General features: G+C 41.4%; 1 protein-coding gene across 9 annotated transcripts in view; it reads left to right on the top strand.

The window, feature by feature from the left end:
• The window catches only part of CEP128 (centrosomal protein 128), a 444758-nt gene that overhangs the window by 16360 nt on the left and 401653 nt on the right, over positions 1–26745 (top strand). For 8 of the 9 annotated variants that reach the window (XM_048853234.2, XM_048853235.2, XM_075129813.1 and 5 more), the window contains exons 2-7: positions 1686–1846; positions 4365–4451; positions 13182–13308; positions 13979–14100; positions 16809–16900; positions 18058–18130. In XM_048853234.2, the coding sequence (XP_048709191.1) occupies positions 1700–1846; positions 4365–4451; positions 13182–13308; positions 13979–14100; positions 16809–16900; positions 18058–18130 (648 nt within the window). In that variant the 5' untranslated portion in view covers positions 1686–1699. Of the gene's footprint in view, positions 1–1685; positions 1847–4364; positions 4452–13181; positions 13309–13978; positions 14101–16808; positions 16901–18057; positions 18131–18760; positions 18963–26745 lie in introns of those variants that run through there. The other variant, XM_075129814.1, reaches the window with a different exon arrangement.

Below are 26745 nucleotides of genomic sequence, written 5' to 3'. Positions count from 1 at the left end.
CAAAACTATGCTAGGTGCTTCGCAGAAAATGTGGAAAGACACGCTTCCTGCCCAAAAGAGTGTGTAATATGAATTTAAGATGTGTAAACAGTAGTGTGGCATAAAGTGAGGAAAAACAAGATTTATAGTAGTGGTGATACTCAGTTTAAGTATATGTATATTTTAGTAGTTCAATAAAAATACATAGGGAGGGAGAAATGTGAATATAATTTAATCATTAGCCATAAACATCAAGGAAAAGATTATTCATTTTAGTTAGATTAATATAAAGGGAAGAGAGAGAGTAGGAGGCAGCCTGGAAAAAAGATGAGGTCTTCATTGAAGAAGTGGACAAAGAGGTCGTCAAAGCTGGAGGACAAAAGTGATAGATGGGTTGATGACATAAATGGTTTTAAAAGACATTAGATATAGTAGAAGTTGCATGAACCACATTGAGAATTTATCATGAAGATGATGTCTGAATAGAAAGACTTTAAAAAAAACTATGTTGAATATTTGATATGAGGAGTTTGAAAAGATATGTCTAATGAAAATTAAATAAAGCAAAAATACTAAAATAACTCTAAAGCTTCTTTTATCTGAAGGTCTCAAAGTACTTTACCACGACTAATTAAAACTTGCAACACACTGCTTGACAGATCAGACTGAAAATTGAGGCATAGGACTTGTCTAAGTGACTTAGCAAGTGACTTGTCCAAAGTTCGTGGAAAGATGGGAAGAGAACAGAGATGTCCTGACTCCAGTAATCTGCTTCCACTAATAGAAGTTAACACTTCTCTAGATTAAACAAAAAATACTAAATATGAGTTCATGCCTCATTGAAAATTTTTGAAATCTATTTCAAGGCTGTTCTGCCTAAGAAATGCTACTTTTTCCTATATATTTTTTTCTGTCGCTTCCTTCTTAAAAATTCTTTCTCGTGATAGCTGCATTTAAAAATATATTTGTTTTGAGTCTTCTTCTCTACCTATGATCACCTGAACTCCTAATTCCTCCTTTGTGGTGTTATAATTTTGTTGCTGTAGTGACAATTATGTTAGGTTTCAGAGTAACAGCAGTGTTAGTCTGTATTCGCAAAAAGAAAAGGAGTACTTGTGGCACCTTAGAGACTAACCAATTTATTTGAGCATAAGCTTTTGTGAGCTACAGCTCACTTCATCAGGATTATGACTTCATGTTAATCTGAAGCAGGTGAACTTGTAAGAAACAGAGATCTTGGATTTTATGTCAACTTCTATATTTAATATAGAAAGAATCTCCTTCCCACTACATCTGTTCACCTCTTCCTATAAAGAGAGAAAATAGAAGCAAAACTATTTCTATATAGAATGTTTTTCCATGAGGCATCAGTTGCTTCTTTAAAGTTCTTGCGTGTACCTATAGTGCAGAGAAATGTATACTGTGTTGCATCTTAAACTATTTTCATGTGCCTGTTTTTCTTTAGTTGTTTCAGCTGGTTTATGCTTCCAGAGTTGTCAGCATTCACTGTAATAGTCATCTTCCCTTCACATTATTACAATCAAAAACCCTGATTCATCATAGTTTGCACACTTCTTAATCACCACTCTGAAAAATATATATTTGTGGGCAAATAGAGATGTTCAAGTTTGTTCATATTTCAATGACTAGATTTTATAATATAAGTGTGGTTACATTCAGATCTGTCCTTTTTCCCTGTTCCCCAGATTTTAATACATCAATGGCAGATTCATCCAGTGATTCAGAGAACTTTCTTCGTGGTCATGTAGGAAGGCGGGGCCCTCTAAGAGCCACCCACAGCAGAGCCCGAAACCATGGTGCTGGAGATGTTACAGAGAAGATCCATACCTTAGCAAGCACTTTACAGGTTGTTAGAAAATGATCAGATGCTGTGCAAACAGATAAGTTATGTTTGTTAAAAGAAAGTGCCCAATATTCTGAATGAGGTGGTCTAAAGTGCTTTGGTAATGGGAAATATTACTTGCCATTTACAAACTGTAAAAAGTATTTGGGAAATAAAGCATGACATGTCTGTGTTTACAGTGAGTATTTTACTGCTATTTCTGACAGCAACATGGAAGCATGATAAAATATTGTTAGAAATGACTCATTTAAAACATTGAAAGGTCTGATAATGTCTCATTCAGTTACAAAGTTGGCAAAATGTGAACAGAGCAATCCTTTTTTTTTAAATTAATTGGAGAATTCCAACAGGATACATTAGGTATTTGGGGCAGCGACTGTCATTTTGTTCTGTGTTTGTACATTGCCTAGCACAATGGGGTCCTGGGAATCCTAGGTGTTATCACAATATAAATAAAAAAAAAAAAATTACAGATGGGTGTGAAGACAAAGATCCCTTCCCCACAGATCTGATAATCTGAATAGATACTGTTCAGATGAAGGATCATGCACAGACTAGAGTGCAAAAGAGAGTGCATGTCACTTGTTTGGATGACTTTTTGGGGCAGTGGCTTCTCTGTGGGCAAAAGTAATTCGGTACAGTTGGCATTGTGGGGTTCCATGTTTTATGTATCCCTGACTCCAGCTCAAACTTGCTCAGTTTGCAAGTTAAGACTGCTTTCCAGCCGACAGCCCTGCAGATTCAAGCTGGGTTCTTTCCTTCTTTATGCATCCATCACCAGCAATAAAAATGAGGGTGCAAGTTGGCCTGCTCTGCAGTATCTTTGCTACTGGTGATGTGTGAGAAGGAGAGAACCCACGGAGAGTCTGCGGAGTTGTAACTTTAGAAAAGAAAAATTTTAACTTGAAAACAGAGTAAACTTGAGCTGGAATAAGTGAGATACAACACTGCAGTTTTAATTCTGAGCTGAAGAAGGATCCTGATTTAGATGCACTGTGTTCATCATTTTGATTAATGAATTAAGACTCAATATTTTGGTGTGAAGTATGTATTGTCCTCATTTTGCAGATGGGGGAAGTGAGGCATTGAGAGTGAAGTGAATCCCAGCACTGAATAGAATCCAGATCTCTTGACTCCAGTCTTATGCCATAACTAGAAGATCACACTTCCTTTTTACTTGACAGTGTCTTATATTTTTATGTAGCCTTTGAGCCAGACAATATAACAAAAATGCCAGTATTTATTTTCAGTTTATTCAGAGTGCCTACCTGTAGCTTCAAGCTCTCTCTTCCTTGTTTGTTGAACTTGACAGGTAGCTTAAGCTGTTTGCCTCTGTAAAATACAGATAATGATTAAGGCTGCGTATCTGTCACGGAGGTAACGGAACTAATGGATTCCCTGACTTTTCATGACCTCTGTGACTTCTGATGCAGCTGGCTCTGTGGCTGCCTGAGCAGCTCAGGCAGCCCCTGGGGCAGCCGCACTGACCATTGCTGGGGCAGTCTTGGGCCACCGCACTCTCCTCCTGCCAGCAGCAGTTTGGCTGTGGGAGGGGACTCAGGGCTGGGGCAGGAGGTTGGAGTGCGGGTCGGCACTTACCTTCGGGGGGCTCCCTGGAAGTGGCCAGCATGTCCCTGCAGCTCTTAGATGGAGAGACCAGGAGGCTTGCGTGCTTCCCCTGCCTGCAGGCACAGCCCCTGCAGCTTCTATTGGCTGCAGTTCCTGGCCAATGGGAGCTGCAGAGCCAGCACTCATGGCGGGGATGGCGCATGGAGCCCTCCGGCCTTCCCTCCCCCTAGGAGCTGCACGGACATGCTGGGTGCTTCCGAGGAGCTGGGCAGAGAAGGGTAGGGAGCCTGCCATCCCCGCCAACCCTCCCCCCTGCCAGCACCAGCAGAGATTTTGGGCCTTATGCTGCTGCCTGCCTCCCAGCACTAGCAGGAGTCCTGGGCCTCACGCTGCAGCCTGCCTTCCCCCAGCACCAGAGGGGGTTTGGGACCACCATCCCCCAGCACCTGCAGCACCCCCAAACTGCTGCTCCAGAGCACTCTTGTCCCTCTGGCCCAAATTTTAGTAAGGGGTATATAGTAAAAGTCATGGACAGGTCACGGGTCGTGAATTTTTGTTTACTGCCTGTGACCTGTCCATGACTTTTACTAAAAATACCCGTGACTACAATGTAGCCTTAATAATGATACTTTGGAATCTCAATGGGATTGCCATAATATGAGGCTAAATGATTGCTTTAAGGTCCTTTAAGGTCCAAAATTTGACTGCTTAAACTTAAGCATCTATTGAAAATGACTGATTTGATTTGTTTTCATATGTGCTCGGCATCTCTAGCTCTCACAGACTTCCATGGGAGTAGTGGGTGCTCAGCCACATTGAAAATCAGATCACTTATTTAGATACCTAATATGAGGCAAAGTATTAATGGTAAAGCTAAAAAGTAATGCATTTTTGTTTCTTTGGAGAGAAGATTTCTAATTTAACATTCTTTTTCCTCAATTTTGTTCTTAAGGATACCAACCGAAACCTGAGACATGTTGACCAGATGCTAGGACAGTACAGAGAGTACAACAATGAGCAGACTGAAGCTATAGCAACTGTGAGCAACTTTCCATGTAACCTTAAGCCTCTTCCTCCTGTATTATTATATAACCAGTTGAAAATTGGTGTTTAGCAATGGGCAAGCGAGAGAGAGAAAGAAGTATCGGGGGTAGCCGTGTTAGTCTGTCTCCAGAAAAACAACAAGGAGTCCGGTGCCACCTTAAAGACTAACAGATTTATTTGGGCATAAGCTTTCGTGGGTAAAAAACCCACAAGCTTATGCCCAAATAAATCTGTTAGTCTTTAAGGTTCCACCGGACTCCTTGTTTTTATATATAGAGAGAGATTTAAACAGTATAAATCAATCTTTTAATAGTCTTTTGTACTACCACCTTTTGGAAGTAATAGAGTTTCTGAATTAGATTAGAACACTTTTATTACTGGTTGGCCCAGTCTTCTTTGTGGTCCCTTTAGGAAATGGCTGAAGGGCAAAATTAACCATGGTTCAGAGGGCCCACACAAGGCCCTATACACGACTTAAGCCTCTGACATGGAATGGTGCTTAAATGTGGTACACAGGCATTTTGCAAGCCTTTACCCCAGGGTGAATTTAATCAGAAATGAATGGGATGATATTTAATTGTAGAATAAAACAGGAGATGGATAGTGTTAAGGATGAACAAATTGGTTGGTACTCTGGGAGCTGTCAAGATTCCTTCCTCACTCTGAACTCTAGGGTACAGTTGTGGGGACCCACATGAAAGACCCCCTAAGCTTATTCTTACCAGCTTAGGTTAAAACTTCCCCAAGGCACAGATTTCTTTCTTGCCTTGGGAACCAGCTTAGGTTAAAACCTGGTACACTGCCGCCACCACCAAGTGATTTAACAAAGAATCCGGGAGGAGACCACTTGGAGAAGTCTTCCTCCAAAGCCCTTACACCCCCTCTCCTGGGGAGGCTTGAGAATAAACAAGATGAGCACAAACCAGCCTTGGATTTTTAAGACACTAAAAACCCAATCAGATTCTTAAAAAACAGAACTTTCTTTTATCTTTGTTTTGTTCTTCAAATAAACACTCTGTAAGATTAGAATGGAAGATAATTTCACAGGCAGTCAGATTCAAAACATAGAGAATCCCTCTAGGCAAAACCTTAAGTTACAAAAAGACACAAAAACAGGAATAAACATTTCCTCTAGCACAGCGAATTTACAAGCCAAAACAAAGAAAACCTAACGCATTTTCTAGCTAGATTACTTACTAACTTTACAGGAGTTGGAGAGCTTGCATCCTTGATCTGTTCCCTGCAAAGGTATCAGACGGACAGACAAAAGCCTTCTCCCCCGCACCCCTCCAGATTTGAAAGTATCTTGTCCTCTCATTGGTCATTTTGGGTCAGGTGCCAGCGAGGTTACCTTAGCTTCTTAACCCTTTACAGGTAAAAGGATTTTGCTTTTGGCCAGGAGGGATTTTATAGCACTGTATATAGAAAGGTGGTTACCCTTCCCTTTATATTTGACAGGAGCTATCAAGTTTGAGATGTTACAGTCAGAGATGTATTGAAACTGAATCCTGTAATATGAAAGGAAATGTGGAAAATGTACTGTTTTGCTTGAAAATTGGCCTAATATTTGAGTACTCTAGTATATATTCATTGAATTCAATAATACAACTTCTGTAAGTTGTGTAAATTCTAGTGAAATATGCCCCTCAGTGCTCCATTGTACTATTACCAAGTACAACTGCACAATACAGATAAGTAGAATATTTAACGGAATTAAACTTAAATATTTAAATTATGTAGAATTTCCATACTTCTACATTGTAATGTTGAATTACCTGCTATTTTTCTTCTGAAAAAGCAGTAGGAAAATTTTATTCTATCCTAGTAATTAGGAATATAACTATCCCAGTTGGGAAGCGTAGATGTCTTCAATACTAATACAGTACTCTGATTTAGAAGATAAACTTGAGTACTTGTGCCTTTGCTGATATATATAATTTAATTGCTGATTTTTACTCTTAACATTTCTCTTGGACGTGGGAGACTCAAATGTAGGTTCACAGTTGGGTTTTATTAGTTTTCACTGTTTTACTAATGGAATTTATTCAGTTTTTTTTTTTTTTTTAGAGAGACACTAACTTTGCAGAGTATAGAAAAACATGATTGGCTTATTTACTCTCAATATACTGGTAGGTGTTCTTTTCAGGCAGCTAGAAGTTGAACTGGGTTTTGGCTGAGCATGGCTGCGTCAGAATTTTATTTTGATTCAGGACCTTCTCTTTTAGCATCTGGATGACTGATATCTTTCTGACTTGATTTCTCTTCAAGTTGAGCAATAAAGTTTTAGGACACCTCTTGTTGGAGACTTAGAATACTAAAGTATAGTCTCCACCCTCTATTAATAAAAAACTTCATCTTCCAAACAGCTCCTGTTCACTTCCCTGAACATAAAAAAGTCATCTTCCATTACCTTCACATCCATATTCTACTTCTTGTGTACCAATGGTCTTATGCTTTCTTCCTGCCTGCTAGCAGTCTCACTTGCTTATTTTGACATGCTGCTGATTTGCTACTATTTATTTCTCATCCCTGGCTGCTGGAACCCTTGATACAATTGTCCCCTCTTATATGGTTCCAAGCCTGCTGGAACAGTGAGGAAGTTTTTGTTGGGTGATGGGAGGCCATACAAGGGAATTAAACATAGGTGTATTGTGTTGAGACTGTGTCCTCACAAGAGTCTTGCTCTGAATCCTAACAGCCAGAAATCTACCTTCTAACTCCACAATTACATGTTACCTCCAGGGAATGATCTAGTTTTCAAAATATCTAAGCTGATCTAGGACTCTGCCGTCTCTTGTTGAAACTTGAGCAAAGAGTAAAAAATATGGTTTTAACAGTTCTTTCCATTCCTGGATGCTTCTATGAGGGAGGTCAGTCCACTTGGAGGAAGGCAGTGTAGCCTATTGGCCGGAGCATGCAGCAGGCCTTGTGGTTGGGTTCAGAGCCATAGTCAGTCATTAAGAGCCAAAACCAACGGTCAAAATCGGAAGTCAGGATCTGGATACCAGAGCCAGAGGGTCGAGACAGGAGCTGGAGTCAAGGGTCAAACTGGAGGTTAGGAACTGGAGCAAGCAGGAAAGGAGGGGTTCAAGGTAGGGGGAAGGACAGAGGCAAGGCTCGATGCAAGCAGGAGCAGCATGAACAAGGTAATGCAAGAGCAGGCCACAGTGATGGGGATGAGTGTTGAGAAGCCAGCAAGCTGCAGCTGCTGGCCTCTGCAGCCAATCAGGTTGGATGGCTAATCAGGCTGCAGCCCAGATGTACTAATGAGGCTGCCTGGAGACTAGCTCTGCTGCAGGCCCTGATTCCTGACAGAGAAATTAGAAGATTATTACAGCATCCTGCTTTGCATAAATATACTGTAGTCTACATCCTTCTATTTTGCCTGTCGTCAGTTGCTCAGGGGAAGTTTGACTATCAACAATTAGCTTAATCATAATATAGCCATGTCTTGATTGTGAGCTGCTCCTACAATGAATGAATTTTAATCCTGGTTTTCACTTTACTTCAAAAGGAATCTTTGTTTCTTCCCCTTCATTCTCGTCCCTATGTATAAAACATTTAGGTGGGTGAATGAAGGGGGAAATGATGTCTTTTCCTTCCTATGAAGTATTAAGATGTTGGTTACTCTTTGATGCAGGGTAATAGGCTTGATGGCACAGTGATCCAGTGCAGCAAATCCTATATGTTATGATAGATTTGTGTTTTGCAGTGTTCTGCAGTATCCACCAAATGTAGTTTCATTATGTAAACCTTATTTACAGCTCATTGGTTTTGTTTAGTTTTTAACAAAGTCAGTCCAGAGTTGTTCTTGCACAACTGACTGTACTTCCATGCCCATCTCTTTAAACTCAACAGTTTGCGGTCTATTTGGAAAGAACTCCATATGCTTGTCAGTGACTGAGAGGAGTGATGGCAAAAGGAAGCCACAGTGCACTACCTAGATGATTGTACTAAATATATTTCAGAAACAGAATTTGTCTGTCAGCTCAGGATGCTCAACTTGACTACGAAAATGCATGTTAGTGGCTCCCCAAGATGCTTCTTTCGTAGCTGTAGTGAAGAAGATAGCCAGGAAGGATTAGATCAGTTCTGGATGCAAGACAGATATAGCAAAGACAAAGCTAACCAGGAACAATTAAATGAGGAAAAGGGAGACTCTGTAAAAACCCTAGTTCTTTCCTGTCTCTAATTTCCTTAGCCTGCTTGAATCTGGTTCCTTCTAGCTAGTGAAAACATTAGACCTCATGTCCCTATCGTCACATAAGAGGAGGCGGTGTGGTTCACTGGCAGGTAGGAGATTTGGATTTGGATCCTGGTTCTAACCCTACTTGCTGTGTGGCCTCTAGCTAGACCAGGGATGTGTTTGCCTACCCTTGTGTGTCTAATAGCCACTGGAGTTTTCATTATTCTTTTGTGAAAGTCTGCCTTTGTCTTTTCTTAGCTATCAAGTTCCAATTCTTGCCTCTTTCTCTTTGGCCTGGGTAGAATTCAGATGTTTGTAACTTAAACAAACACTCCTGCTTTAAGTATCAGGGGTAGCCGTGTTAGTGTATATCCACAAAAACAACCAGGAGTTCTGTGGCACCTTAAAGACTAACAGATTTATTTGGGCATAAGCTTTCATGGGCTAGAACCCAAATAAATCTGTTAGTCTTGAAGGCACCACCAGACTCCTTGTTGTTTTCACTCCTGCTTTGAATCTCATGTGAGAACCAATGTGTTTGTCTCAGGACAGTCTTAAAATAAGTTTGCTTTTCTTGTAAAGATATGTTTAAAGGTTTTTGTTCCTGCTACTACTATCACTTTGCAAAAAGAAAAGGAGTACTTGTGGCACCTTAGAGACTAACCAATTTATTTGAGCATAAGCTTTCGTGAGCTACACGAAAGCTTATGCTCAAATAAATTGGTTAGTCTCTAAGGTGCCACAAGTACTCCTTTTCTTTTTGCGAATACAGACTAACACGGCTGTTACTCTGAAACCTACTATCACTTTAAGAACTTAGACCATATATATCTGTTACTTTTTAAAATAATAGCTGTTCTCAAAACTGAGTGCCTATATTTCAAATATCTTTTTATTGTGGTGTTCTTTTAAAAAAAAAAAGTCAGTTTTGTTGCCACTATACAGTTGGAATCCTTCTTTCTGTAGTACACTGTACTTTAATTACCGTATATACTCATTCATAAGCCGAATTTTTTTTAGTAAAAAAGGGAAGCACCAGAGAAGGGGGTCAGCTTATGAACGGGTATAGAGATGGAGAGATGGGACACAGCCCCTCCCCACAACAGAGAGAGAAAGGAGAGGCAGCAGAGCTAGAAGGGAAGAGGCAGGCCAGTCTCTCTCCGCTTCTGGCCACGCTGCTCTCCCTCCAGCCTCCGAAGCAGCTGCAGCTCCAGGGCTGGCAGGCTGCAGCCACGCTGCTCGGCCCCGCCCACCAGAGCAGGCTGTGGCTGCACCGCCTGGCCCGCTGGAGCATGCTGCAGCCATGCCACCTGGCCCAGCCTGCTGGAACATGCTGCAGCCACGCCACCCGGTCTGGCCCGCCGGAGCAGGCTGCAACTGTGCTGCCCAGCCTGCTGGAGCAGCTCCAGCCAGGCCAGAGACATCTTCCCGTCGCCCTCCCCAGATAAGGTGGGAAGGGATGGGATGGGGAGAGTGTGGGGGTCCTGGGCTAGGGGTGGGGTTAGGTGGGGGGTGGTCACAGGGGTTACTCCTGTAACCCCCAGCTTCTCCCCCTCCCCCCCCCCCCAAATTTCCCCACCAGTTGCTGTCCCTGCCCGTCAGGATAAGCAGCTGGCATGCCAGGACACTTTGTTTACTTAGGTTTACCTCCGTGCCTGCAGACGCTCGATGTAAACAAACTATCTTGGCCCGCCAGCAACTTATCCTGATGGTCCGGGAGCCACAGTTTGCTGACCCCTGAATTACAGGGTCGGTTTACGAATGGGTCATAAAATTTTTCCATTTTTATTTATTCATCTTTGGGGGGTCGGCTTATAAACGAACCGGCTTATGATCGAGTATATGCGGGTAAGTTCTACTGCATCAAGATTTCTCAGTCTGACACATACAATTTACAACAAAATTTTTTTAAATCCATATCTTATTTGGATGTCCAGTTGTTCCATGACAAGTATTGTACCCAGGTCTTCATCTAACAAATCACCAGAATACAAATAGTGTTGTTTTTACCCTTGTCTTGCAAAAACAGCCATTCTATCTGCTAAAGTGAGGCAATTGATTAAGAGTATGAACAGATATTAGCTATTAGCCTAATAAATGAGTGACTGGATGAATGTACCACTTGTGTTCTACACCTCCTTTAATAATGTGTGTGTAACTTACTAATGTGTGATTATCTTCATGCCTCTTATGACATCTGGTTTCTTTCAGCATTTAACATAGACTAAGTTGATGTTAAACAGAACATTTTTAGGAGTCTCTCTTTAATTCTTTCTGTAGTTATTTCTAAAGGGATTTTGCTTCTTGTTGCTGTGTTGTTGTCCCTTGAGTACTTACATTACCACCTCAATTTCTCTATAGAAACAGTAAAATTAATTTTAATTGGGTGGGGGACTTCCTTTAAAGGTATTCTAAACTCATGCCCCACTTTGACTTGGGATCTTTGACTTTGTGGGACCAGAGCAGGAGCACTGAAGCCAGGTGCACCACACTATTTCATCCCATTGGCATAGTTTTCTATATGTGCTTTTTTTTTTTTTTTTTTTTTGGGCATAATTCAGTTTGCTGAGTTACTTCTTGCGTGGTATGCAACTCTGTTCTCTGTTCATATTTGAAATATATTGATTGATGATCACTCCATCCCAGCTTCCAGCAGTCGGAGGTTTAGGGATACCCACAGCATGAGATTGTGTCCCTGACCATCTTGGCTAATAGCTTCCTGCCTGTCCTGGCACCATGGACCACTCTGCACCCCAGAAGCGGCCAGCAGCAGGTCTGGCTCCCAGGTGGAGGAGCACAAGTGGCTCCACGCGGCTCTTGCCAAGAGACACCGAGCCTCCCAGGTCCCATTGGCTGGTTCCCGGCCAATGGGAGTGTGGAGCCGGTGCTCAGGGCGGGGGCAGCGTGCGCCTAGGAGCCGGACCTGCCCCCGGCTACCCCTCTGCCTAGGAGCCAGATGTGCTGCTGGCTGCTTCCGGGATGCAGTGTGGTGTCAGAACAGGTAGGAACTAGCCTGCCTTAGCTGGCCAGCACCACCGACGGGACTTTTAATGGCCCGGTCAGCGGTGCAGACCAGAGCCGCCGTGACCCAGGGCCTTACATTCTGCAACCTGGTATTGGAAACCACTGGTTTAAGTACTTCCTTGTGTTTGCTGCCTATTAATTTCATTGGGTGACCTCTGGTTCTTGTGATAAGTAAAAGGTGTTTTGAGATGGATGACCAGAACTGCATGCAGTATTCAAGGTGTGGGTGTACTATGGATTTATATAATAGTAGTAGTATATTTTCTGTCTTAATGTTCTGTTAGCTTTATAACTGCTGCTGCATCTTGAACAGATGTTTTCAGAGAACTATCCATGATGACTCCAAGATCTGTCTTGAGTGGTAACAGCTAACTTAGACCCCATTGTTTTGTATGTATAGTTGAGATTCATGTTTTCCAGAGTGCTTTACTTTGATCTTATAACATTATATTTCATCTGCCATTTTGTTGCCCAGTCAGCTAGTTTTGTGAGATGCCTTTGTAACTCTTCACAGTCGGGTTTGGATTTAACTGTCTTGAGCCACTGTCATTTGATCAGTGTCTATAAATAGCTACCTACATGGGAGAGACTTCCTTTTAACAGAAACTCTTTAATCTAGCATAACAGGATCCAATGGCTGGAAGCTTAAGTTAGATAAATTCATCTTAAAATAAGGTGAACATTTTAACAGTGAGAATAATAAACCATTGGAACAACTTACTTAGGTATTCAATGAGTTCACCATCACTTGAACTCCTTAAATCAAAATTGGATGCCTTTCTAAAGGATATACTCTAACTCAACTAGAACATACAGGTTTGATGCAGGAATCACATGGTGAAATTCTATGGCCTGGGTTATACAGGAAGTCAGACTAACTGAGCATAATAGTCTAGTCTGGCCTTTAAATTCTGTGAAATTTGAAATAATTGATATTTCTCATTTCCTTCTCAATTCATTTCAAGTTGGTGAGAGTTCTTTGGTCTTGCTGAGACTTTCTCCATTGTCTGATTAGGTTGTGGTGCAGAACAGTCCTTTGTGGTCCTACTGCACTGCACTTTTTTGTGTGTCCTTTTATTTTAAAGATAATGCTATGAGGCTATCACTCCTGTCTTCTTCAGACCAGTTCTACCTCTTGCCAGCAGGGTTGGAGGACTATTGACCTGTCTCCAAAACTTTCACTTCAGCAAATGTGACGTGAAGTGTATTATGATGTGGAGACATCAAAATATGATGCCTCTTTGTTGCATAGACACTGTATGCAACAAGTTTTGTCATGTCACAATGAAATTACTCTTCAGCTCTAACTGCAAAAACTGGTGTTCCTAGACTGCAACTCTACTTGTTTTTTTAGTCAATTTTCCAGATTTTTCTTTTTTTAGTTTTCAAAGCAAAACCTATTTATTTATTTTATTTATATGCTCATGCGTGTGTGCACATGCACACACTTTTTACATTCATACTTCCTTGCATGTCTGTATACACACCTTTTAACATTTTGTCATTTTACTGCAGTTAAAAGAGACGCTGGAACAATCTATAGGCCAATTAAGGAGCCAACGATTGTTCAGAAATTCTGGAATGAGAAGTGCCTCTCTTTCAAGTTTATACACAAGTGACCTGGAGGGTGAAGCAGCCACAGGTAAGTGTTAAGAAGCTCTAGAATGTCACTGCATTGTAACATTGCTTTAAGGCTAGAGAGTGAATTTACATTAAGAAGAAAAACAAACATGGTTCTACTCCATTTAAAGAAAAGTCATGATTTTAAAAATCCAATGTTTTGGGCCTATTCAGGGCTGGTAGTAAGTGCTATGTGTCTCATTGGGAAGCTGGGAATCTTCCTTTTCCTTTAATATAAATTTGCTCTTTCTAGCCTGAGAGAGCTCTGAAATACTGGACTTTAAAATTGTAATATTTTTATGTATAGGAAAACCTGACATTGCCCAGTATTGAATTTTTTCCTTCCTAGGACTTGGACAGGTGTAATTTTGGGGACAAATTCTTCACTTTTGGGATGAGAAGGAAATATTTCTTTAGGAGGTTGATTTTAAAGAAACAAAACTGTTTGAAATGTTAGACTAAATCCTGGGAAGATGGGTTAGTGGGCAGATGGCAGGTGTTTTGGGGGGAAACTTGAGAGATGAAATGCACAAGCACACAATAAATATATTTATTGGTTATCTGTGAAATTTATCACATTGTGTCTTTGATTCCTCATATGCCTATATGTGTGTGTGAATTTTTTTTAAATTTTCCCTTTCTGCAGTGTTGTCTTTCCATTTATTTCTTTTTTTACCCCTTATCTTGTAAAGGGAGTCGCCATTTCCAGCCTACCTCACCTCTCAAGGATTATGGAGACTCTCGAAGCACTAGACGTCAGAGGTCTAAATCTGCTAATGTCCGGTTTGTCGATGAGGCTGATAATTTGGACCAGGTACTCAATACTAGTAGGAGATGTGTTCTCAAACTTCCCTTTTGGTTGTTTTTTTAAAAAAAAAAAATCTGTGAAATGAGAGCAGATGGACTTGTATTTTGGCTGCTGACACGAAAGTCCTTTCTAGAGTTTCTCTAAGTATTCTTTATGCATAGTGCACTCATGTCACTTGTGAGCACAGCATATTGTGCATGTTTTTGAGGAAGGTCCTCTAAGATTCCCCTTGCTGTAGTTCGTTCACTCTCACCTCTCACTCAAAATACTAACCATGTGGGAACCGTCCTCCTGGCTGAGGTGGGCTGGTCATTGCTCCTTCCAAAACTTGATCGTTTATTTATATAAAGAGTGACAGAGGCTGTGACATGCTGTATATATCCTAAAAGGTACTATTTGAAAATATCTTGATATAGGATTGACATGTAATAAATTAGCTTTTGTAATCATGAGAAAAAGATCTAAAGACTACAGCTCTTGGTGCTTTACAATTCACAATTATTTAAATAAACATCAACACAGAATTAAAACACTAGTCTTGTCCCATGCTTAATTCACCTATGCTTATCTCAAACATGCTGGGACTTCCAGTTCTCAGTCCATCATTCATCTTCGTCCCAAATGTCTGCTTAAAGCAGGTCTTGTAGCTAACAGTTTTTAACTTTCACGGGCTTATGAGGAAGCAAGCTCTGGATTCAAGAGCTCCTCTGTGAGATGCCCTAGGACCAGCACCATCTCTTTTAAATTAAGGGAGCTCACCTTGAGCTTGTTTAATGACTACAACTGTAGTGGATAGCCCAGGGGGAGAATCTGCTCCATGTGATTGGCCACAATTTTCATATGGTTTCATAATGCACTACATATAAAGCTACATATATGGCAATCTAAACTCATGGTGACAAAGGCATGGTGTATAGTGATGTCAGAGTCTTCAATCTTGTTTGGATTAACTTCAGCCAGCTTGCCCTCATTTTCACCCTCTTACATGTAGACATTGAGTTATTTGTCCCATTGCACCAGGCAGGTGAAATGAGATGAAGATTTTGGTGTCAGTTGGTCTGTTGCAGACACCTCAGCCCATCTCTACTCATTAACTCTCCAAACAGCCTGATATACACTTTGAATGGGTAGTATAATAGGATGGATTTCTATTGTACTTCCTATGTGAGAGGCTTCAGCGCATATGAGCGTGTACCCCAAATTACTCTCTGGGCTCCCCCGGGTAGATATGAATGGAGCTACTTGAGCGAGTCCCTCTACCTCTGCAGTAAACCACAGTTATGCCAACAGAACCTCACCATAATTAGTATTAAAGACAGCCGATAGATCTAACAAATCAGCATGAGCTCTTTATCTTCATTAGATGCTAGACGATCAGTTGATGTAAAAATGCAACTTTGGTACTGTAATCCAATCTAAATCTTTATTACACGGGATTAAGAGAGCCTGAGGACCCCAGAAACTACCAGAGTTGTTTCACCGTAGTCTTTGTAATGACCTTTCCCCTAAAAGAAGAGTTAGTTAATCTTTTCAACAATAAAATATCTGTAATAATAAGCTCTTTGGAAAAACACTGTTTTTGTTGTGTGTATAGACAGCACTTTGTCTTTTTATGGTGCTTTCCAGAATACAAATAAGATTTTTGCATGTATAGTTAAATATCTTTCTGAAATATTTTTGTTTGTTTTGATGGTGTGTGTACGCGCACACGCACACACACACACACACAGTGTCCTTATATGCCAATGTAAGTACTGCTTTGCTTATTTTTATAAAACTACTTAAATATTAACCATATCATCTTATTTCAGTAAAAACATAGATAAGTTGTTGTTCTCTGGGATGGTTTTTATTGACTATGGCCATAGGCTGAATTTGATTTTTGGGATGAGATGATGCTCAAATCTCACTTACCACATCTTGAATCTTGGTATTCTCCCCTTGCCACGTTCACAATCGCAGCATTCACATTCCCTATGTTTACCTTGCCAGGTCTTCCCATATTTCTTAGATATGACAAGTCATGAAATATATTAATAATTCCACAATCATTTAAATCCGTATAAGTCTAGACTCATTTATAAATAGTGTTTTCTCAGTAGATTTACTTCCTCTCCCCCAGCAGTTTCCTACTCCACCATGCTGCTCTACACTGTAACTATACTGCTCCGCTTGCTCAGAGTGGAGAACCAAAGTGAAATTTACAAGAATGCCTTAGAAAGGTAATACAAATGGTTCAGAGAGTTTAATTTCTCCACCTGCCCAGATCTGCTGATTGATTTGGAGCAGGGAGACCAGGATTGGATTGTGAAAGGGTCAGGTAACTGAAATCCATGCGCTGTAAAGCACTAGAATAACCGTGGTTTAGAATCTTGTTACTTCATTTTCAGTTGCACAGCTGAGAAGTGTGGTGGTGAGATATGGCTGCTGGGAGAAAAGCTTTAGTGCTGTACTAGCACACCTGCCTAATCCAGCCTTGTACTATCAGTAAATGTTAAATTAGATATGAAATAATATAGTTGTAGTATTTAGAACCGGAAGCAGACCATAGGACCCTCAGGTCTGGAATTGTTTGACACATTTGTCATCTTTAACCTATATGTTTTGTTTAAATGTTTCTTTAAAAAGCTTTAAAATATGTTTTTCCTTTTGAAATGACACTGAAGAAAGACATTTCAAACTTTTGAGCTTAATTTGTTTGTTCTCATTTGCAGCTGCATTCTTTACACCGCTCCCTTCGAGACCTTAGCAGTGAACAGGTTCGCCTAGGAGATGATATCAGCAGAGAGCTTTCAAGAAGAAACCGGTATAAGTAGTATCCATTTCCACATCAGGCAGAAAAGATGAGCTGTTTAAAGAATAAATTAGGAAATGTAATTTAAGGGCTGTTTATAAATATAGAAATTAACTTTTGTTCCATGTTTGCTTTTTTTTAATATTTTGTTCCATTAACAATCACAGGAGTACAAAATGGACAATATGCATCCTATTATAATTTTAATAGGAGGAGAGTTTTAGAACTTCTTTCCAAAATGTGCGGGAATGAAAACCTGCATGATAATACATTATCTAAGTCACATCATCTTCCTATTCAGTATATAATAAACACAATCCTTCTCAAAGGTAGCGTTTTTCATTGGCTAATCCAGTGGGTTAAGAGTTGGGAACCATTTGTTCTCTTCTCAACTCTTCCACTGGTGGATTGTGTTTAGGACCTGATCAGCAGCCCCCTGAAGTCACTGGAAAGACTACCATTGACTTCAATGAGCTTTGATTGAAGCCTTTAAGGTTTTCTGTAGTATCCAAAAAAAAAACAAAAAACAGATGGACCTTGAGCAGGTCACTTATGTTTTCTGTGCCTCATCTTATAGTTCTGTGAAATGGGCATAATCTGCAAAAAGGTGTAGAAAGGATTAAGTTAATTGTTTGCAAGGTGCTGTCAGATCTCTAAATGAATGACAAAGCAAATATTAGCACTATCTTATTGCAAGTGTATGGGCAGCTAAAACTCAGGAATATGACTTTCTCACTGCATAGAATAGCTACTATGTAATGTCTGTGTCCTCCTCAAAATCTGAATCCTAGAACAAAATTATTGCTGAAAGTAACTTGAGAAATGATTTGCATTCTGAATTCTCTTGTTGCTGATTTTTTACATGTTAGTCATACATTTTATAGTTTGAGTGGTGGTATGTCTCACAAATTAGCTCCCCATTATCTGCACTCAAAGTGTGGATATATTTTAGTATGTGGTTTTGCCACCTGAGTCTGACCGCTGCTTTTTCTAGGAATTGGCAGACAGAGAAGATCTGTTTTTAAAAACTGCCCTAACATGCAGGCATTGCAAAAGCTTAAAACCCCAAATAAATAAATGTTTGTTAAAGGCATATAATTGCTGCTCAGTTTAAATTAACCTATGCTATTAAAATTTAAAATTAATCTTTGCATTTTTTTCCTTCTAAGGACTGATGCAGAAACCAAAAAGATCTTGGCAGACTTGTCTGAAAAGCTCACTGAATCCCAAAGACAAGAAACTGTGAGTGTGTTTTCAGCATAGCTAACTGGGATGGGGAGAAAGGAGAACAGATGTGTTACGTAGCTAATTCAACATGCATCTTGCCAATCAACTTAACACCGACATGTTAATGCGTCCTTAAAACATAGTGAAGTCTGGGTCAGGGGGCTTGAGTGCTTTCACTGTGTAGCAAAAATGTAGCATTTCATCCCTCAGATCCTTGCTAGTTGAACTAAATGGGGGCTGTGACGTTATTAACATAATCTGTGACCATATAGATGATTGGTGCAACCACTGTTATATATTTGCAGCAAATATTGTACAAAGGTTGTTGTGTAAGGTGTCTATGATTTGCTGATTATGATTATGCTAGTTGTATAAATGTATCACTCTTGTATCTGAAACTAGAAATATGAAATATAACTGAGAACCTATTGTAATTATGCAAAGTGTGGGCCATTAATGATGGTTTGGAATCTTGATGGCTCCCATCAACTAGGACAACTGACTGTAGATGGCTCTGTTTACTTGTAAGTCTTCCTGTCCACCTGTGTGCTGGCAAGTGGATAGTGAAGTCTTACAGTGATGTGATCATGTCACCTGAACTGGAATCCATCTTTAACTTGGTGCTTTTCCATTTAGAAGGAGGGGTGAGAACCCAGAGAGGGACAAAGAATTCCCGCCTTGTGCAAAAGATATATAAGGGGGAGGAACAGAACAAAGGGGACTGCACTATGAGAAATCCCGTAGCTACCACCTGAGCTTGAACAAGGACTGTTCCAGGGGAAAGGATTGTGCCCAGACTGGGAAGGTGTCCAGTCTGTGATAGAAGCTTATTGAAACATGTCTGAGGGTGAGATTTTTATCTGTATTCAGTTTTCTTACTGTACTAGGCTTAGACTTGCATGTTTTATTTTACTTTGCTTGGTAATTCACTTTGTTCTGTCTGTTATTACTTGGAACCACTTAAATCCTACTTTTTGTATTTAGTAAAATCACTTTTTACATATTAATTAACCCAGAGTATGTATTAATACCTGGGGGCGGGGGTGGGGCAAACAGCTGTGCATTTCTCTCTATCAGTGTATAGAGGGCGAACAATTTATGAGTTTACCCTGTATAAACTTTATACAGGGTAAAACGGATTTATTTGGAGTTTGGGCCCCATTGGGAGCTGGGTATCTGAGTGCTGGAGACAGGAACACTTCTTAAGCTGTTTTCAGTTAAGCCTGCAGCTTGTGTGGGACGTGGTTCAGACTTGGATGTGTGTTTGCAGCAGGCAAGCATGTCTGGCTCAAACCAGGCAAGGGACTGAAGTCCCAAGCTGGCAGGGAAAACAGGCTCAGAGGTAGTCGAGGCACATCAGGTGGCAGTCCCAAAGGGGTTTCTGTGACCCAACCTGTCACAGGGGCATTTTACAATTGTTTGGGGTATTTTTTTCTGTTAATTCACAATAAATTATCCTGGGGAAAGCTGGCAGTGCTGTAGTTTGAGCATTAGTAGTAGCATTTTTTAGCAAACAAAATATCCTTCTAAAGCTCTAAAAATATTTTTTTATGATTAAAAGTGCATTTTCCTTTCTCCAGAGTCAACTTGTGTGTCAGTTACCCTTTTTAACTGAGCTGTCCTTTCAAAATAATAATTTAATGTGCTTAGGATGTTGCTGTTATAAGGATTTTATGCCTTACAGTATGTGGTAATAAATAATCAATATTGCAAAGGTGTAACATCACAGGGAGACTTTGAGATCGTTAGCTGCCTTGATACTGTCCAATTGAGTGTGATACAAAAGCATATTAAACTTGATTATTATGAGGGGAGAAAATGATTTTTTTTAGCTTATTTCAGAAGGATCACAACCTAAATAAAAGATACAAAAATAACCTCTGGTTTGTGGAAGGGTCATTCATTAGTAAGGCCCTGATTGGATGCTCCTCACAGCTCCTTTCCTATTGGCTGCTTTTAACACAGCTCCCCTAGGGTTCTGTTAACTCCTAACAGGCCAGTGTGGGGCAGGTGCCCCATCATACACCCTCCCCATTAAGACCAGCTGTCACAGGGGGGATATTACCTTCCCTGCTTCCCACACAGCTGTGCCGACAGGATGTCCCTCTCCTGCCTCAGGCTCTTCAGTAGGAGGAGCAATCTGCCTCCCTCCTTTAGGGTCTGAGTTCCTATCGTAGCCTGTTCTGCTCCAGTGTGGGTTCCCTTGTCCATCTGGGTCCTCTTCATCCAAATCATGTTTTTCAGTACCTCCATACTACCCCCTGCTGGCAGCTGGCTCCCCACCAGGTCCATGGTCATCACTACCACATCCATCTGGGCAGTCTCTGACCCAGACTGGCTCCCAGACATCCCTTTTCTACCCTGTTTTCTTCTATGGGAGCCTCTATATATGGCCCTCCTTGTGGCACTGAAAGCAACCTCTTTGCCTCCCCTGGGTCAGGGGTCTCCCATTGTCCTTCTCTTGCTCAGCCCTTCCCCTGGGTTAGCTTTGATCCTGTACATGCTGTCCGGGCACTCCCTCTGCAGGTGCCCTTGCTGCCCACAGGTCCAACACGCCCATTCCCTTCCTGTTCTCCTCACAGGTGGGACTCTCTTGGGCTCTTGCTTCTTCCCAATCTCTGGGAGAGGCTTCTGTCTCCCATCCTGGTAGGGTCATTCTCCCTTCCAGTGTCCTTGCTGCCTACTGGCATAACAGTCACTTGGCTCAGCCACAGGTCTCCTGGCCCTGGTGTGTTGCTTCCCCTTTCGTTCGCTGCGGCCTCTGTGGACCCGCTCCCACAGGAGCTTAAGTATATAGAGCTGCTGCTCAGCTAGCTGGATCATGTAGGCCTGCAAGCACTCCTGTGTCTCCCACTGTCTCTGTTGCATCTGGAGTACCTGCAGCAGCAGGGCCTGAAGCTGGCCTTGCTGCTTGTCAGCTCCTTTTCACAGGGTCACTGACTCTGGAGTCCAGTCTGGGAGGGTGTATGAGCTCTTGGCAAAACATGCCCAGTGCGGATCCATTGTCTCTCCACCTTTACTGTCTCTCAGATAGTCTTTCAAATTCCCCTTGTATCAGGGGTAGCGGTCAAATAGTCTCTGAGTCCCTCACTCAGTCCCCTTCCCTCAAGGGCAACTGAATACACGTGTTTTCCACCATATGTGATGGGGTGCACTCACCACTGCGGCTCCTCCTGCTGGCTGTCCCAGGGATTAGCTCTGCTAGCCAGTGCACCCCCTCTTCTGGTGGTGTCTCGTGGCTGTCACTTCTGCTCCTGGACCTGTGTCGCTCTAAAGACTGTGGTGTCTTCTTCAGGACACAGCCCTCCGGCTGTGCCACACTCTCTGTACCTCCTTCTGGGGGACAGTATCACAGTCCCTCAGTCCAGCCACTTCCTCAGTGGTGAGTGGGGGCGGGGGAGACCTGAGCCCCCCCCACTACTCTGGGTCCCAGCCCAGAGACCCTGCAGGTGGCCACCACTTGCTGCGTCCCCTCCGACTCCTCAGTTCATTTCCCTGGGCCACTTCCCTGCAGCCCCCAGCACCTTCTTCGCCCTTACCTCAGGGCTTCAGCCTGCTAGTCTTAGCAGCTAGCCAGGAGCTCTCTCTAGCTTCCCTGATCCCTGCAGGCAGCACAGCTCTGACCAGGGTGCTGGCGTTTCTTCCTCCTGCTAGGAGCCTCGTCCTCCCTCCTTGAGTTCCAGGCAGCTACTGAATTTATTCTGCCCTGCAGCTCTTGTTATATGGGCCTTCCCAGCCCTGACTGGGTGCTCCTTGAGGACTTTTTCCTCTTGGCTCTGTTTAACACAGCCGCTTCAGGGCTGTATTTACCCCAACCGGCCAATGTGGGGCAGGTGCCCGATCAAAACCATCTCCCCACCACACAAAGGTTAGACTCATACTGGTCTATTTGCACCTAAAATCATCCAGCCTTTCAGATGGCCTACCTGGCTTCCATATCTGCTCTTCATCTGCCAGTGGATGGATTTTCCATTTTATCTCACCCCTCTGGTTTCCAAATTTCTGAAGGGTCTAGTCAACATCTACAGATAATTTACAGATGCTACATCTACCCATCTGTGTCCGATTTGCAGATGATACAAAACTACTCAAGATAGTTAAGTCCAAAGCAGACTGCGAAAGGTTACAAAGGGCTCTCCCAAAACTGGGTGACTGGGCAACAAAATGGCAGATGAAATTCACTGTTGATAAATGCAAAGTAATGCACACTGGAAAACATAATCCCAACTATACATATAAAATGATGGGGTCTAAATTAGCTGTTACCACTCAAGAAAGAGATCATGGAGTCACTGTGGATAGTTCTCTGAAAACATCCACTCAATGTACAGCGGTAATCAAAAAAGTTAACAATGTTGGGAATCATTAAGAAAGGGATAGATAATAAGATAGACAATATCATATTGCCTCTTTATAAGTCCATCTAAATGACCACATTTGAATACTGCATGCAGATGTGGTCACCCCATCTCAAAAAATATATATTGGAATTGGAAAAGGTAAAGAAAAGGGCAAAAAAAAAAATGATAGGGGTATGGAACAGCTTCCATATGAGGAATTAGACTGGGCCTTTTCAGATTCGAAAAGAGATGACTGCGGGGGAGATATGTAAAGGTCTATAAAATCATGACTGGTCTGGAGCAAGTAAATAAGGAAGTGTTATATACTTCTTATCATAACACAAGAACTAGGGATCACAAAATGAAATTAAGAGGCAGCAGGATTAAAACAAACAAAAGGAAGTATTTCTTCACACAACGCACAATCAACCTGTGGAACTCTTTGCCAGAGGATGTTGTGAAGGCCAAGACTATAACAGGGTTAAAAAAAAAAAACTAGATAACTTTCCTGTTCTGTTCATTACCTCTGACGCATCTGGCATTTGCCACTGTCGGAAGACAAGATACTGGGCTAGATGGATCTTTGGTCAGACCCAGCATGGCCCTTCTTATGTTCTTATGATCCAGTACTGTTATGGGACCTCAACCTAGTCCTCTCTAGATTAATCAGTTATCCCTTTGAACTTGTAGTGAGAATGTCACTGTCTTCATTGTCTATGAAAATAGTGTTTCTGGTGGCAATCTCTTCTGCAAGGACAGTTTTAGAACTTTGTTTTTTTTTTAGTGGATCCTCCTTTCACAGTCTTTCAAAGACACAATTTCTTTTAGGCCAAACCCAAAGTTTATGCCCAAGATAATAGCTTTCCACCTGACTCTCGCTATTCATATTTTTTCCAAAGCTGAAGACAAGGTCTGCACTTTAAACATTCACGGGGCTTTGGCATTCTATTTGGATCATATTAAGTCCTTTTAGAGCCTCTCTTAGGCTTTTTGTTGCCTACACTGGAAGATTTAGCGATCAAGCGGTAACAGTTCGGTGTATTTCTCACTGGATTACTGACTACATTAAGCTGTGCTATGACCATGCTAAAGTCTCTCCTGCACCAAGGATAGCAGCTCAGTGTACTTCATCAGCTTTTCTGAGGGCTTGTCTACACTTATTGGAGGATTGACGCTGTGGCGATTGATGCATTGGCTGTCGATTTAGTGGGTCTAGTGAAGACCCATTAAATTGACTGCCAATCGCTCTCCCATCGACTCCTGTACTCCACCTGATCGAGAAGAGTAAGGGGAGTCGACGGGAGAGCATCTCCCGTCGACGTCGTATAGTGTGGACCCTAAGTAGATCTAAGCTACGTTGATTTGAGTTATGCTATTCATGTAACTCTCATTGCATAGCTTAGATTGACTTTTCTCTTGAGTGTAGACAAGACCTGCAACATCCATGTAGTGGATATCTTCAAATCAGCAATGTGGTCATCTGTACGTAACTTTTCCAGACATTTTACCATCACTCAAGCCTCTAGATTCTTGTCCAAGTCAACAACTTGGTTTTACAATCTCTGTTCAGATGATTAGCAGCTCCCTTCAAGTGGAGGGACTTCAGATGAGTCACCTGCAATGGCATGAATATGTGCACAATCAGTTGAAGAGAAAAAACTGTTCCTTACCTGTACTGTAACTGTGGTTCTTAGAGATGTGTTGTACATATATACATTCCACTACCTACTCACCTTCCCTTCTACTTTGGACATTAAATTAAAGCAGTGTGAAGGAATGGAGAGAGAAGTGGCAGATGTGACCCTTCTATGCTCTCACCCAAGAGCACAAGTTGAGCAGGGGTGCATGCTGGCAAAAGTCTTAGTCTCGAGTGCATTTGGGTGCAACTACACTTGCAGTGGAACATATATGTGCACAATACATCTCATTTATCAACAGTTACTGTATGGGTAAGAGACTTACTGTTTTTTTCACGGGAAATGGAGTGGAACCATGACATTTGCTGCTAAATGAAATAAGAATAACCACTAACTTCACTGCATTCAGAACTAAATGCAAAACCTGCCCTTTGACTTGAGGTGACTTTTCTGCAGTAGCCCTCAGCAATAACTAATGATACATTAGAATACTCCCTTCATATTTTTTTAAAACAGTCTAACAACTTGAAGCTTTTTTCCCTTGGCTGGGCTGGAATAGAGAATTTGATGTTCACTTCTTGTGGAAAGTGCTAGGATGCCACAGTAATGGTTGACATTATAAAAACTTATTTGGGGTTAGAAGTGATGTATATTCTCCCTAGTGACATCATGTTCAAAGGGCTGGAAAGACATCAGACCAACCTTTTGACCAGTGGAAGACTAAATTTCTTTTATCATTAATGGGTCCTCAGAATAAGATTCCTGGATCTCTTTGTTTAATACACAGGTTTTCTTTGTTCTCATAATTTAATGTCTTGCTTCAGTGGATCTTAAATATTTATTGCAACATTCCCATTAGAAAACACCTCAAGTTTCCCTTCCAGAGAAATTTCTACTATTGTGCACAGTAACTTTTCCTTTAAAGAGGAGCTTACACTTAAATGGAAAATATCTTGTTTTGAAACAGTTGATGCTTCTAGTCCAAAGCTTTCTTTTCTCACTTTATATTTCTTTTATTAAGAAATATTTGCATGAAAACAAGCTTTCATTTTTTTCCAAATTCCCCTTACTTTTGCTGTTTCATCCTTATGTGGAGTAATCAGTTTGTTGTTCTCGCTTTCCTATGCTTAGCAAGCAACTCATTTAATGAGGACAGGGTTTCAACTGTAATAGGGAATAAATAGGAGTGGATGAAATCTTCAAAATAGCAAACTCCATTCCATGAAAATCTCCTTAAAGATAAAGCAAAAGGGAAGAGAAGTGCAGAGAATATGAATGAACTGAGATACATGAATTGAGTTTTCTGATGGAATGTTTTTCAAAGTGTTCCATGAGATGAAAGCTGCTTTTTAATGGTGCGAGGATAACAGATAAATTTTCTGATTGTACTTATAGCCTCCGTCGTCTTAGTATCCGAGCCGCTGACAAACATTACTGAGTTTATCCTTCAATACCCTGGGAGGTATAGAAGTAATATTATTCCCGTGTTACAGATGTGGATTTGAGGTAGAAGGAGATTGAATGATTTCACCCCAAGTCTCACAGGAAGTTGGTGGCAAAATTAAGAATTGGTCTCTTGAGTCTCATGGCAGTACATAAGTCCACAAATCACCTTTAATTTCTTAGTTATCTGAGAGTTGAACACTATTTTATTCAAAGGTGCTAATACAGGGGAGCCTCTCACTCACCCCAAATCCTATGTTTTTTTCCCCTATTAACTTAGTTCTCTTGCAAGGTATAATATAGAGAAGAGATGGGGTGGCAGCTTCAGAAAGGTGCTTCCTGCTTTAGATGGTATCCACAAGCTAATTTTTTAACTTTTTAAAAAGTACTAAAACAAGCTTCTTATCTCTGTGCCGGGTTCCCCCCGGCGTGCCATGTGGAACTGGGGTACCACTGAGCACCCTGATCCACCATCCTGGGCTCCCTCTCATACTGTACTGCTGTGACAAACTGCAAAGCCCTCTGGCCTGCACTCTCACCAGCACACATACAGGTAGGAACATACCCATCTGCAGTTACATGCAGGCTTGCTGACCAGCCCCTGCATAGGAAGGCTACAGTTAAGGCAACTCCCAGCTCCCCAGGTGTGCACCCCTCTGAAGTATAAACCCAAAATTATACTGTCATGCGCTACACAAGGAACTGTATAATTCATAAAATTTGCCCCCTCCCTCAATGTGGAGAGGAATATGCAACAGCCTTTGCCCTGAATTATGATTGTCACACACTTCACTCCAACTCACTGGTTGAAAAAACTAGTTTATTTAGTACAAAAGATAGATTTTACATGGTTATAAGTCATAGAAAACCGATGAAAGCAGATTACCTAGCAAATAAACAAAAAACGCAAACTAAGCTTAATATACTAAATAGATTGGTTAAGAATAGCAGATTCTCACCCTAAGAGATGATACAAGGGGCAAGCTGCACTTGCTTTACAGCTTGGACTCTCCAGGTGTTTTCATTCACAGGCTAGAAATCCCTTTCGCTTGGGTCCAGCACTTCCCTCAGTTCAGTCTTTGTTCCTCGGGTGTTTTCAGGAGTCTTCTTGTGTGGGGAGTGAAGAACCCCAGATGAGATCACTCCCTGCCTTATATAGCTTTTTGCATATGGCTCAAAAGCTTGTTCCCAAAGCTTGGTTCCCAGACTG

This window comes from Caretta caretta, chromosome 6 (assembly GCF_965140235.1).
Source record: "Caretta caretta isolate rCarCar2 chromosome 6, rCarCar1.hap1, whole genome shotgun sequence".
Classification (NCBI taxonomy): domain Eukaryota; kingdom Metazoa; phylum Chordata; order Testudines; family Cheloniidae; genus Caretta; species Caretta caretta.
This window is presented reverse-complemented; position numbering and strand designations above follow the sequence as displayed.